This window comes from Aptenodytes patagonicus, chromosome 1 (assembly GCF_965638725.1).
Source record: "Aptenodytes patagonicus chromosome 1, bAptPat1.pri.cur, whole genome shotgun sequence".
Taxonomy (NCBI): Eukaryota; Metazoa; Chordata; class Aves; order Sphenisciformes; family Spheniscidae; genus Aptenodytes; species Aptenodytes patagonicus.
In genome coordinates, this window is record NC_134949.1 from 223577037 (window position 1) to 223591366 (window position 14330).

At 42.4% G+C, this 14330-nt stretch overlaps 1 protein-coding gene across 7 annotated transcripts in view; it reads left to right on the top strand.

The window, feature by feature from the left end:
• TENM4 (teneurin transmembrane protein 4) overlaps positions 1-14330 on the top strand; it is a 624775-nt gene that overhangs the window by 568067 nt on the left and 42378 nt on the right. For all 7 annotated transcript variants that reach the window (XM_076328426.1, XM_076328432.1, XM_076328425.1 and 4 more), the window contains 2 exons: positions 5443-5597; positions 9497-10374. In XM_076328426.1, the coding sequence (XP_076184541.1) occupies positions 5443-5597; positions 9497-10374 (1033 nt within the window). The remainder of the gene's footprint in view (positions 1-5442; positions 5598-9496; positions 10375-14330) is intronic.

Below are 14330 nucleotides of genomic sequence, written 5' to 3' on the forward strand. Positions count from 1 at the left end.
CTCCAGGAATTTCACCCTTCCCCTGTCTTTGGCTTCTCTGATAAAGGTAAGCTATACAAATACAGGACAGGGAGATCAACAGATGCAATAGTGGTGGCAGTTGTTTGGTCAGGGTATTTATCATAGCTATTAGGAGCCAGTCTGATACTTCCAATTCATTTGCCACAGAGCACAGCAAAGCTTTCGGATGCTAATGAATTTCAATATATCCTTGCAAATTAAAGTGTTACCACTTTCTAACTATCCTCTGCTAATAATGATCCTCTTCTACAAGCAGGCTAAAGAAAAATTAAAACTCCAGCTTGTCAGAGCATGTGTTTTCATCTGAGTACTCACCAGTGGTTCTCCTCGGGAAAATGTTGTGGCAGAGAAATTACCAAGGAGCCTGCAATTAAGAGAGATTGCAGTGACAAGTCTGACACAATAGGAGGAAGGTTTCAGAAGGGACATGGGGGGGGAGCGGGCATCTCATTCATTTCGCACCACAAAAACAATGCAAAATGAAGTAATTAATTTGGGGACAGATTGCTTCCTTCACTGTGTCCTGCTGAATGTGTAAACAAAATCTCAGTTGTTCAATAAGTGTTCATGAGTTCAACAGAACTAAAAGAAGAAACTCAACCCTCCACAATCTGTTAACATTTTTGTTGTCAAATAATAATGTAAGGGCCATTTCAAGGAAGACCAGAGGCTGACAGAACAAAATATCTTGTCTCTTACTGTGGCCAGAAAAGACACGCAGGGAAAGAGGCAATGACAGAGTGGCCTTTCCCTGCTAACACTCCAGATTCTGGTCATCGACATTTAGGGGACTTTCTGAAGAAGTTGCACCTGGACCTGTGCTTAGATGCCACCATCAGTTGGTCTAGAAACCTCCTTGAACACCTAGTTTTGTCCTTCCAGACATCCTGTGCTAATAATTTCCACAATTTGTTTAGCCACAGCATGAAAAAACATCGTCTTTTTGAGGCCAGAACAGCATTTTCTGTTCTCTCTGTGCCTTTCCTGATGCATTCCTGTCTTCTAGCTCCCTCCTTGACCACTGCAGAGTACAAAGCTGATATTTGCAGAAAACTTTTCACAGGAATTCTGAAATCTTTTTCCTGTGAGCTATTTTACAGCTTGTCATTGCATATGAGTAGTTAGGCTTACTCCTTCCCCTGTGAATTCCTCTGTACTTATTGACATTGATTTTCATCTGCCATTTTATCACTCAGTCATTCAGCATCCAGCCAGACAAGAAAGCTCCAAATTTGGATTCCTTTAGCACCTATTTTTTTACTTAAAAGGGTTTTTTCCCCCTTTTTTTTCCTAAGTAGAGCTATATGTGCAATGCAATCACTTTTAGCAGTTTGTCTTCTAGAACAAACCCACCGTGTCTCAGTAGCTATTTGCAGCGTGACGTCGTGCTGTCACCTCCTCACACTACAAGGTCCTGACATTTCAAGCAAATGTCATCGCGTCACAACTTTCTATCAGCACAACTCACTGGTGTGATGCACGTGGTGCTACAAGCCCTTGTTTCCTATGGGATCTCCAGCTATCCAAGAGGAGCCAGCATGATTTCATAACGTATGTATTTCCTATCTCAGAGCTTAAAGTTTGGATCTGCAATGCTACCTGGGTAGTGGCAGCAGATGTTTTCTCTCAGTAACTGTGAGATTGAACTTCGAGCTGTATGCCGAAAATCTTTAATTCCCTTATGTTCCTATGGAAACATGAGAGGAGCCTTCTGCCAAAGCAAGCCAAGGCCTTTGGCTTTACATGCGTAACATGTGAATTACCCATTACTGTGCCCATTTGCAGGAGCCAGCTCCCAGCACTGGAACTGTGCCATTTTCAGAAAGGAAACACAGAAAGGTCCAATCTAACCTCTACAATCTGCTGCAAAGAAACTATGAGATGCTTCTTTCCCCCTCCGGAGAAGTCATCCATCCAAAGACATTTGTCTGTGGGAGAGCAGGGCTCCTCTCCGTAATTAGATTTGATTCCAAGACAATCAGCTAAAGTCAGGAAGGGATTGGAGCAGTTGCTGTGTGAGGGGCATGTGCAAATGGGAATTTAGGGCTTTGGCATGTGCAAATGGGAATTTAGGGCTCTGACAGACTGAAAACTCTGTTACCCTGCAGAACATCCTAGGAAATGCAAGGCAATTGAGATTGCTTAGTCTCCGTGAAAGAGGGATAAGAGGAGAAGTGCTCTGTGATAAGAACACATGCACATGGCATTGCCCTGGAGCAGCATGATAAGTGGTAACTTTGCTATCCCACTTTAACTTACTCGGGTGTGCAAGCTCTTTGTCTAAGCTGGAACGCAAAATAAAGTTGTGCTCTATCAACTGATCAGAGCTGGCTTGAGAGCCAAAGTACGTACAGGTTATTATTACTGTAACTGATTAATCAGACCAGCCATCAGACCTCAGCATTGAACACGGTGAGCAACTGTCAGCACACATTTCTGATAAGTCCAATCCAATACATATGGAACTAGCTAAGAGAGAAAATTCTGCCTCATTTAAAATCACATTATCCAGCCTGCCACCCTTCACTGGCTTTTGGCCTGTCACACAGACTGATGGACAGGCACCCTGAAAAATACTCGTTGTGAACCGAGGAATGGATAAGAGCCTCTTTGTGTTTGACAAAAGCCAATTAAGATCACCTAAACCTTCTATTATGCCTCTTCTGAAAAGGCACGTCTACCATATTGCTTAAAGAGCTCAGTTGTATTCCTGGTTGTCAAGCAAACACCAACAAACATTAAAGAACTTGCCATTCAGCGGGCAAAATAATTAGAGGAGCAGTAACCTTCAACAGCAGACGCCAGTGACAGGTGACATGTGCCAATATCCTGGATGACTCATTGAACAGGGTGCCAAGTGGGGCACAATGCTGACAGATCTCATGGCAGGTGAAGACAACTTCCAAAAAGCCACGGATGCCAGTGAGATACTGATGCTTATACCGCCAGATCCCTCTGCAGCTTTTGACAAAGTTCTAAGATACAACTGATGTGTTTATATTGTATAGCGAGAATAAATGGCCACCACTGCTGTGGCTTCTCCCAAAGCATTCAGATGTGCAACAGGTACCTGCCGCTCCTCTTTGCGGTTCTTGTTTCGTGGTCCTGCAAAGATCAGTCCTATCTTGGCATGAATTAAACACAGGTATTGGAATGTAGGACTAGAAGCAATCTTTTAGGTCATTTAGTCCTGTCATCCATTATCTCAGCAATCCTGCCATATAATCCCCTCCAAAATTAATGAACTTCATCTTAAAAGCAGCAGCAAGTAATTTTTTTCCTCACTGCCCTAGAGGCTATTCTGAAACCTCACTGCTCTGATGGTCAAATATCCAATCCAGGTCAAAATGATGCCCTTCAGACAGGGTGATGCTGTGAAGAACTAAGGAAAATGCTGTTTTTTACCTCCTAGCAAAAATACACAGCTCCCATTCAACTCAGTGATCTGAAACATCAGTTCCCTGACTCCTAATTGACTTTGAATCAACAGGTTGCAACTCTGTCTGAATCCCTTCCTTTACCTCAGCTCAACGGAGAAGTTTGTTCTTTCTCTCAAACAATGACTTAGCCCTGAGGTTTTCTTGCCATTACTTCCAGGCTAGATTATCTTCTGTGGATTTCTGTATGACCAAATATGATATGTTTTTCCACGTATCATCCACCTCTGTGGCTTCCAGCCCATGCAATAGTTACAGTGCTGGCTGAAGGCCATGATTTTAATTGCCAAAGCAATCAGGGGATTAGTCCCTGCTACATGAAAGTCTAAAATTTTTGATCCGTGAACTGCTGCATCTGTACTTCACAGCATAGCTCACAGTGGATGAAGACTGAGGGTAAATGTTTCAAACAAGGGGATCTGGCTGCAAAACAGCGTTTTGGAGAAACACAAGGTCTGATCACTTCTCAGAAACATTCTCAAAGCTTTCTATCTGAAACAGATTTTCCATCATTTCTGTCACCATGATGACAGCCAAAAAAAATTATAGTGAGGATTCATCTCACCAACTTTATCTGTCTACAGTATAAATGTTTCCTTTGGAGATATTTGCTGTAGTCTCCTTTTATAGTCAATGGGGAGGAAAAGGTGTTTCTAGAAGGTTTCATATAATCTCTTAAGGATGCCTGCTTTAGGGTGATATGAATTGCACCCTGGAAGTAGGTATTTCTCCCCACTGATTGGAAAAGCTCCAGATAGTTGCTTGGATGCACAATGCAGATGTCTGGTTTTTACCAAGTGATTGCTACCCTGCTAGTGAAAGAAACCAAACAGGAAGATCCTAATATTCATATATTCATATATTCCAAGCAGAATTTTCACTTGCATAGAAGAGGGTGTTACAGGCTTCTGCATTCTTTTACTGTTCCTTTACATTCTTTGAGTGTCTTGAAGACACTCAAATATTATGCTGAGCAGCATTCTGCCACCATAGGGTAGATGAGATGGATGACTCTGTTAGTATCTGTGGAGCTATTTTTAATTTATACTAGCATAAAAGAGAGGTGAATGGGGCCCTTAACTTCTTATTCCTGCCTTAGTCATGGACTTTCTCTGTGACCTTGTGAAAATTGCTTTGTCTGTTATTTTCCCAATATGTAAAATTAAGGTGATCACACTCACAGACTGCTATGAGGTCTAATTAGTAAGTGTAAAGCTCCATGAAATCCTCTGATGGAAGATGCAGAGTATAGCTAGCCTGGGATAAAGAGGATTAAAGGAGGTTGTGCTAACATAACAAATACTTCAGAAATTATGCTTAGGGGGAAGTGAAATGACACATATCTGCAGGTGAGGAAATGAGAATCCGCAGTCTGTAACTGTTGGCAGCAGGCCTCAAATCCACTGACGGGAATATGTCTACAAAGGAGGTTTGGACAATGAAACAGTGTTCAGAAACAGGTGAAATAATATGGATTAGTAGGATTATCCTAGGAAAAATTCTTCCACATTTATCCGTCTGGAATTTGACTGACCTGGTGGATCTTTCACAGCTTTTCTATCGCCATTTCTGAAAGGTTCACCAGTGTAACGTTTTCATGTGCATGGCTTAATATTCATACCATGAGCAATAACACCATGTTTCTGAACATGCAAGACACATAGTTATCACAAAACCTTTTCCTTTCAGCGGTTCACTGAATGCCATGCCCTTTTCTAGAAGCAAGCAGGGATTTCTAAATTGCATCATGTGCCCATTGGAAGTGCCTTCGGTGGAATGGTGCCGGTTCAAAGCTCCTGATAACCAGGACTCCCACATGTCCAGCTCTCATCTCATCTCTTTTAAATGCCATAAAATGTATTGCTCCCAGCCAAACCAGCGGTCTTACTCTTGTATGAGTGTCAAACCAGACATCGTCTTCCATTCATCTCATAATTGTCAGGTTGCCGTTCCTTTCTGACTGTCTTGCTTTTTCCCTCCCCAGGCATCACCGTGGACAAGTTTGGGCTGATTTACTTTGTGGATGGTACAATGATCAGGCGGATTGATCAGAATGGGATCATCTCAACTGTGTTAGGTTCCAATGATTTGACATCTGCTCGGCCTCTCAGCTGTGACTCTGTCATGGACATTTCTCAGGTAAGACAATGTTTTGGTTGGGTTTCTACAGAATAGAAGCCTATGCCTTCACCCTGTCTGCATGTCTGTGTGCCTCCCCAGGTTTGACAAAGAGGTAAAGGCTCAAGGAGAATTACATCTCTACATATTTTGTGGTATGAAAATGACTGGGTCAAAAAGAAAGATCCTATAAAGGCTGAAGGAAAGACCTAAACTGACCTAACTCAGAGATCTCTGGGGAGAGAGATTTTAAAGATGTCCCAGCCACAGAAGAGACTTCTTTCAGAGCTCCCGATCAGCTGAGAGACACAGATTCCTGGGAAGGCAGGTTTCATGAGGCTCACTTCTCAAGAAACTAGTTGCTTTAAACTAAAAAGGCCAGGCAGCCATACTCATTTTAGTAGGGCTATATGCCGTGCTCTGTTATAACAACTTAGCTAACCATGGGTTTTTTTCTTTGCTTCCCCCCATCCTAATTTGGCCCAGCACAATTTTAGACCTGAATCAAATTAACATCTAGGAAATACTGATTGGAGGCTGTGGTGCCAAAATTAGCAACAGCAGGAAAACAAGAATCTTGAATTGCATCAGATTGCAAATTGGTTGCAGCTACCATCATGCTGGGCTTTTAAGTCCTGCTGCTTAAAGGTGGAGGAAAAAAAAAAAAGAGAAAAGGAAATCTCAGTTTGATGATTGCTTTACTTCTGGATGGCGCAGAAGAGAAATCTGTTGCAACCCAGCACTTGATTTTGTGGGGCACTGGCCAACCTGTCAAATTGTTCCAGTTTAGAGATAGTGTCCTTTGAAACCTTTGTGCCACTTGTTGTTTGCCTAGCTACAGGAATGTTGCCCTCTCCTATGAAAATACAGATCATAGCTGGAGGGCTAAGTACTGTTATTCAGCCACAATAGATGTCAATGGGGTTTCCTTTTTGTAACTACCTAGATAATTTCTGTGCTCCCATGTGGAATCTGTTCTTCCTGGTTTTCTCTCTAATTTGAAAAGATTATTCTTGCTTCTTTGCAACTGGTTCCCACTGTCCTCAATTTATGAACAAGCTGAAATTACGAGTTTAAAAGCTCTCATGCCTTCTATAGAAGCAAATTTTGCTGGTTAAAGGCAATCTTGTAGCATGTTTCTCATCTTACAGGCTTAGTTTTTTCTTTATCTGAATTTCAGGGGCAGTTACTACAAGACCGTTGTGGATTCAGGCTTTAAAATCATTTTCTTGCAGGTTACGTGGTTTGTATGTATACCAGTGTCATATTTAAACACTTCTGAGATGACCTAAATTGTGTCAGCTGAAGACTCACTCCTTCCCTTCATAAAATGACAGGAGCCATTTTTAGATTAACCTGTACTGTGATGGGCAGATTAACCGGTACTGTTCTGGACAGACGCACCAAAGTTTAATTTAAAAAAAACCCAAGCAACCCAAACCAGGCAAACAAAACCCAGCTTGGGAAGTAGCTTTTCATCATTTACGGTGGCTAGAAGGGTCCTTTCTGTCAGGTCCCTGAGGCTCCCTGGGACATGGGGACATGAAATATTTAGCTGCCAGTGTTGACAAGGAATGGTTTTTAAGAAATTGAAAATTCCCTTGTCAGTTCAGAATAAACTCTGCTCTTGATGCTAACTCAAGGCTGCGGAGCTTAAAGACCACTGGAAGGGATGGAGGCATGCATTATTAAAGAGAAAACCACAGGCTATAATGTTTTACTACAGGAAGGGTTAAAATAGGGCAGGAGCTGAGAAAAGGAAGGAGATTTTGCAAACAGAGAATCAGACTAGGCAGAGCTCAGCACACTGCTTAGCCATGAAAATAAGCTTCACAAACCCAGCCATTAGAAGGCACAATGAACTAAATACCTTGCTTCTGATGTTCTTTAAAAAAAATGAAGTTGAAAAGGGATTTAAACATGAATAGAAGCATCAAAAGTAAAGCATGGCTGTGGTAGAGATGTTCAACTACAGGCTTTAAAAATAGCACTCTCTTGCGTTGCTCTAGATCTTACTTGGTGTCTTCTTGTTCTTGGTTTTAAACAAAACCACAGTGAAAGATGGTTTGCTGGATTTGAGCCTGCTGGTATCTACTCCTCTTCCTTCCAGTAAGGTTGCCACCTTATACACCCCCCAAACTTAGTCACCTCAGACAAATGAGAAGCAGCAGCAACTGAGATGGATGGTGGGAGAGGAAGGTTTGCAGCCAAGAAACAGGGAGATCCTGGAATTGCACAGCCTTGAGTGTGCCCAGATCCCAGAGCTCTCGGTCACAGCACATCACGCTGTTGGGTACAGAGAAAAAAACACAGAGGAGCAGGGAAGATGGCACAAAGTGGCCAGTTTCTCAGTTAACTGTGAGATATCAAGTCCGTCTGCTCTAACTTAGAGTTGCCTGGCTGACTGAAAGGGTGTATACAACCAGAATAGCTATTCTTTCTAACTAGTTGAAAATCTATTTTAAAGCCTGGCTGAAGGAGACCAAGACCATTCTTCACAGTTGTTCGTTTCCAATCACCCTTCACACCTCTACTATGGGGGAGATGCACCATTAGGAAAACATTTAAGCATTGGTTGGTTCCCATCAGCACAACATTGACTTTTTTTTATATAAACCTGAAGTAAAATAAAATAATTTTTTAAATGCTTATTTTACAGTCCTTTGTAAAAATATAAATGACCCTGAATTCTGTTGGTAGAGGTTTCTTAGGTTTGGCAACTAAAAGAGTAGACTCACTTGAAAAGACAGTGTCTTGCAGCAGTAAAGCTAGAAATGGAGACCTTCTAGTGTTCACTCACTTGTGGTGTTACCAGTCACTTTTTTCAGTTTATTTGTGTATAGAATCATAGAATCATAGACTCATAGAATAGTTTGGGTTGGAAGGGACCTCTAAAGGTCATCTAGTCCAACCCCCCTGCCGTGGGCAGGGACATCTTCAACTAGAGCAGGTTGCTCAGAGCCCCGTCCAGCCTGACCTGGAATGTTTCCAGGGATGGGGCATCCACCACCTCTCTGGGCAACCTGGGCCAGTGCTTCACCACCCTCAGCGTACAAAATTTCTTCCTTAGATCTAGTCTAAATCTACCCCCCTTTAGTTTAAAGCCATTCCCCCCTGTCCTGTCGCAACAGGCCCTGCTAAAAAGTCTGCCGCCATCTTTTTTATAATCCGTATGAGTATATGGATTATCAGTGTAGAACTGTGATGTGTCACTCTTATTTGAACTCATTCCTCCATTATGCTCAAAAAAATGTGAAAACCACTGTGAAGACGTAAGTATTTTATTCTACTAATTGAATTATCTGAATTTCTTATCAATTGCTATTTTGCATTTTTGCAGTGTCAAGCAGAAAATAGGTGGTTATAACTTGGACACACACACTTGCTGACACAGCTGCCAGTTTTGTGTCTATCCCTCTTTGTCATTTGCCCAGAGGAGCTGGGCTACTTGTCTGGAAAAGCCTTTAGTAAAAGGATCATTGTTTTGTTTGACTGATTTCATAGCACTTCACACCACAAAATCCCCAATCCCAGGTCTCTGCTATCAGGTCCAGGTTCCACCAATTCAAAGAGCATAGGATGGTTTGGAGAGGGGAAATCCCACTTGAATCTTTGAGTCTTCTTGTTTACTCCTGTGTTCCCTGGACACTGATGCCTCTTCCCATGGTCTCTGACACTTCATGATGGGGTGGAGAAGCAGAGGGAGGCCATGGTGCAGAGCAAGCGCTAAGCCCCCTCACTCACACCAGGGCTGTGTCCTCTATGGCCACCATACCAAGCAGTAATAATTAGTTTTGTTTCTTTTACCCTTTCTCCCTTTAATCCATGTTGAAACACCCTCATTGTGATTGATTTATAGCAATCATGCAGTGAAAAAAGGTCTTGCTATAATAATTTCCTTGTGTTTTTTTACCATTAAGGTTCGTCTAGAATGGCCCACGGATCTGGCAGTCAATCCGATGGATAATTCGCTGTATGTGCTCGACAATAACGTTGTGTTACAGATATCTGAGAACCACCAAGTGCGCATCGTGGCAGGGAGGCCCATGCATTGCCAGGTGCCGGGCATGGACCACTTTCTCCTTAGCAAGGTGGCAATCCACGCTACCCTGGAGTCTGCTACCGCCCTGGCCGTCTCACATAATGGGGTCCTGTATATTGCTGAGACCGATGAGAAGAAGATCAACCGCATCAGGCAGGTCACCACCAATGGAGAGATTTCTCTCGTTGCTGGAGCGCCAAGCAGCTGTGACTGCAAGAACGATGCTAACTGTGACTGCTTCTCGGGGGACGATGGCTATGCCAAGGATGCCAAACTCAATGCACCATCCTCCCTTGCGGTGTGTGCAGATGGGGAGCTGTATGTCGCTGATCTTGGAAATATCCGAATCCGCTTTATTCGGAAAAACAAACCATTCCTCAACATGCAAAATCTATATGAGTTATCCTCACCCATAGACCAGGAACTCTACTTGTTTGACACCAGTGGTAAGCACCTTTATACTCAGAGCCTTACCACTGGAGATTACCTTTACAATTTTACTTATTCCGGAGATGGAGATATAACCCTGATCACTGACAATAATGGCAACTTAGTGAATATCCGAAGAGATTCCACGGGGATGCCCCTCTGGCTGGTAGTGCCTGATGGCCAAGTCTACTGGGTGACAATTGGCACCAACAGCGCACTCAAGAGTGTAACAACACAGGGACATGAAGTGGCCATGATGACTTACCACGGCAACTCCGGTCTCCTTGCCACTAAAAGCAATGAAAATGGTTGGACAACGTTTTATGAGTAAGTATATTATGAATATTGTGCTGCTGAGTTCATTCTGTGCTCTCTGAACCATGCAAAGTTTCTAGAATTTAATTCCCTGGACAGAATTATTGTCTAAATAAAATGGCCAAAAGATCTCACACAAACACTAAATACTGGAAATAAGTGCATTAGAGTTTGAATAAGCTCCCTCTACCAAGTCAAGATTCAGACAGAGTTTCTGCTGAGTTTTTCTAAATCAGCTAAGTAATTTGGACACCTAGTTCTCCTTAACTGTAGTCAGGACTCGGGATTTAGGTTGCATGTCAGAGAATTTTTCTTGGCTTTGAAAGCCTTGGAAGTGTGAAAGTTCCATCACATCCTCTTTTTTGCAGCTTTTCACATACTTCCGATGCTGCAGTGTCTTTTTCGAGCTTGTTTGAAATGGCTGATGTAGAATGACAACTGACAATAACTAATGACAGCTTGCTCAGAAAACGATTCTGTAGTTAAGTGACTGCTGGGTTTCTATTGTTGTAATTGGCCTCACTAAGCAGTAAAAATACTCAGGCCTGTTCAAGACCAGCCCCAAAGAATTTTTGAGCAGAGAGAAGACAGGATGCATTCAAAAACCCAGAGATGGCAGTGACTTGAAGATTTGTACTTCTTTTTTGTATTACTGTTAGCAATTCCCTGCTTATAAATACTATAAAGACAACACGCTTCTGATATCAAATAGGAAAAAGACAGATAACTCAATGAAGGGTGTCTAGAAGGCTGGTTTGCAAATTCATCCTGCTGTTGAGAACCCTTTCCCCTCCTCTTCCTTATTTTCATTTTTATTTTCAGGCCTAACCTCTTTGAAACGCTCCTTTTAGTACATAATTTCCCATATGGTTTGAATGGTTCCATGGAAGTGTTCAGCTACCATAATAATAGACCATTGTAAGAGTCCAATTTGGCTAGAATAGACTACAAGATTACAAAGAAAAAAACTGGGGAAAAAAAGAGACTCAGGGAAGGAAAGCTGGCTAAACTTACATATTCGTGTGTTAGATATGCAGTTGCTTTGGTTCTTTCTTTAAAATGTTCCAGGCCCAGTTTCAAATTTCTTTGCTTAATACTCACTATTACTGCTCCTGCCTCGAAAAGAACTGATGGAAACTCTGTGATGAATCTTTTGAAAGGTTATTTGCATTCCATCAACGTTCTGCTTGCAATTACTATAGCAATATTCCTCAGTGAATCAAAGTTAATACCCTTCCATCTCTTACATTGAATTTGCTTGAGGGAGGCTTTAGGGAGGAAAGATAGGGTGTTATTCTCTATAGGAGTAAAGACTGCTATATTGTCAGGACCATTGTGCTAAATCAAGGAGGTATTTTCTTTTTGCAAAGAACCCAATAGTTCCTGTGCTTGAAAACAGATGTAGCCACGGACAGTGAAGCAAACTAAACATTACAGCTAATAACGGTCAGATTTATACCTCAAACATATTCTTTTATTTAAAAGTGTGACTGAAAATATAAAGGAGATAAAATGAGACAGAAGCTAAAATCTAACTTACTCTGTGGGTATATTTATAACAGTGATCCATTATTTCTTGCTATCCAACAAAATAGAGCATTTGTGAAAGTCATTATTCTGGTCCTTTTATACACTTCAGAAGAGTCATAAGAAAGCTTTTTAGAGCTAAATGGAAAACAGTATTCTCCAGTGGTTAGACTACGGAAATCTTGACTAGAGCAAGTCAGCACTATATGATAGCACAGCATCACTGAAAATAGAATTGGGAATGTCTTCAGAGATATCTCATCCAAACCTGTGATCAGTTATCTCTATTTAACTGTTCCAGACAGATTCTGATGCAACTTTGTATAACTACAAGGTAAAAGTCTATATCTGAATTAGTTACTTCAGCCTCCCTTTACAGGCACTTTCAAGGTGAGTTTCTTATGAGTTATGTCAGTTATATCTGCTTCAGGATGAGATGAGACAAGTTGTATTCTGAAAGTTTCTCTCTGTAAAGGTAGTCCAGAATGATTAGAATCATAGAATCATTAAGGTTGGAAAAGACCTCTAAGATCATCGAGTCCAACCGTCGACCCAACACCACCATGCCCACTAAACCATGTCCCTAAGCGCCTCATCTACTCGTCTTTTAAATACCTCCAGGGATGGGGACTCCACCACTTCCCGGGGCAGCCTGGTCCAATGTTTCACCACTCTTTCAGTAAAGACATTTTTCCTCACGTCCAATCTAAACCTCCCCTGGCACAACTTGAGGCCATTTCCTCTCGTCCTATCGCTTGTTACTTGGGAGAAGAGACCGACCCCCACCTCGCTACAACCTCCTTTCAGGTGGTTGTAGAGAGCGATGAGGTCTCCCCTCAGCCTCCTTTTCTCCAGGCTAAACAACCCCAGTTCCCTCAGCCGCTCCTCAGAAGACTTGTTCTCCAGACCCCTCACCAGCCTCGTTGCCCTTCTCTGGACACGCTCCAGCACCTCAACGTCCTTCTTGGAGTGAGGGGCCCAAAACTGAACACAGGATTCGAGGTGCGGCCTCACCAGTGCCGAGTACAGGGGCACGATCACTTCCCTACTCCTGCTGGCCACACTATTTCTGATACAGGCCAGGATGCCATTGGCCTTCTTGGCCACCTGGGCACACTGCCGGCTCATGTTCAGCCGGCTGTTGACCAACACCCCCAGGTCCTTTTCCGACAGGCAGCTTTCCAGCCACTCTTCCCCAAGCCTGTAGTGCTGCATGGGGTTGTTGTGGCCGAAGCTTAGATACAGACGTTTACATTGCAGATGTCTACAATTTGGTCAAATGGATCCTATCAAAGTCATCTAAGTTATTGATAAATATTGCTAGTGATAACAATGTATTTACCTATCTTATTGTTATTGTTAGAAAGCTTTTTTATATGCTCAGTCTAAATCTTCCTTGCTTGAACCAGAGACTGTCACTCTTCATCCTGTCCTGTCCTGTCCTGTCCTGCCCTGCCCTGCCCTGTCCTGTCCTGTCCTGTCCTATCCTATCTGACCCTAGACTAACCTGTCCACTATGGACTTGGAAAGCAGATCAGTCTGCTCTTTTCTCAGCTGTGAAAAGTACATATCAAATGGCTCAAGAACTTGCTCTGTGATAGCTCTCAAAAGGTAATCAGCAATAGGGAATCATCCAGTGGGGTTGTTTCGGGTGAATTGGCAGGGATTGATTCTACCCAGGTTCTACCCATGCATAATCTGGGAAAAAATAGAAAATCAGAACTGATAACATGAGAAGATTAGTAAATAAAGATGAGATACTTAAATTGCTTGATAAAGTAGGTTTCATTTAAAGAAAATATGTTCTTACACAGTCTAATGCCAGGGTACACATGTAACAGGCCACATCTCAAGAACTGGGCTGAGCATTGACTCTCAGAGGTTGTAGTGAGCAAAGCATCAAGGCATCCAGTGTGATTCTCAGCATAATTCCATGGCAAATCTGTCTAACTTGTTGCTTGGATGGACAAACAAAATGAATACATTTACTCATCCCACTCTACTTGTAGTGGGTACTGCAAAGCTGATTTTATGCCTGTACAGCATTGATGAGACTAATACTGTCGGTTCTGATGTTTGCAGTTTATGAAGGACAACGAAAATTGAAGGCTGTGCAGAAAAACACTACAAAAATGCATTCGTGGGGAGAAAGTGCTTTATGCTGGTGAACTAAGAAGAGTTGATCTATTTATCTTAACATGAAGAAGATGGAAGTGTCTAGATCACAGCATGACAGCACAAAACTATCACCTACAGAGGGACTCTTAATCTAGCAGAGAAAGGGTTGAGAAGGGTAAGGGGCTGGAAAGCAAAGCTAGAGATATTCAACTTGACAGGAAGGCGTGAGTTTTAAAGGCTGAGTTTACCTAACCGGTAGAGCGACCAACCATGAGAAGCACTATATTCCCCATTTCTTGGTATCTTAGAACATGACTCTGGAT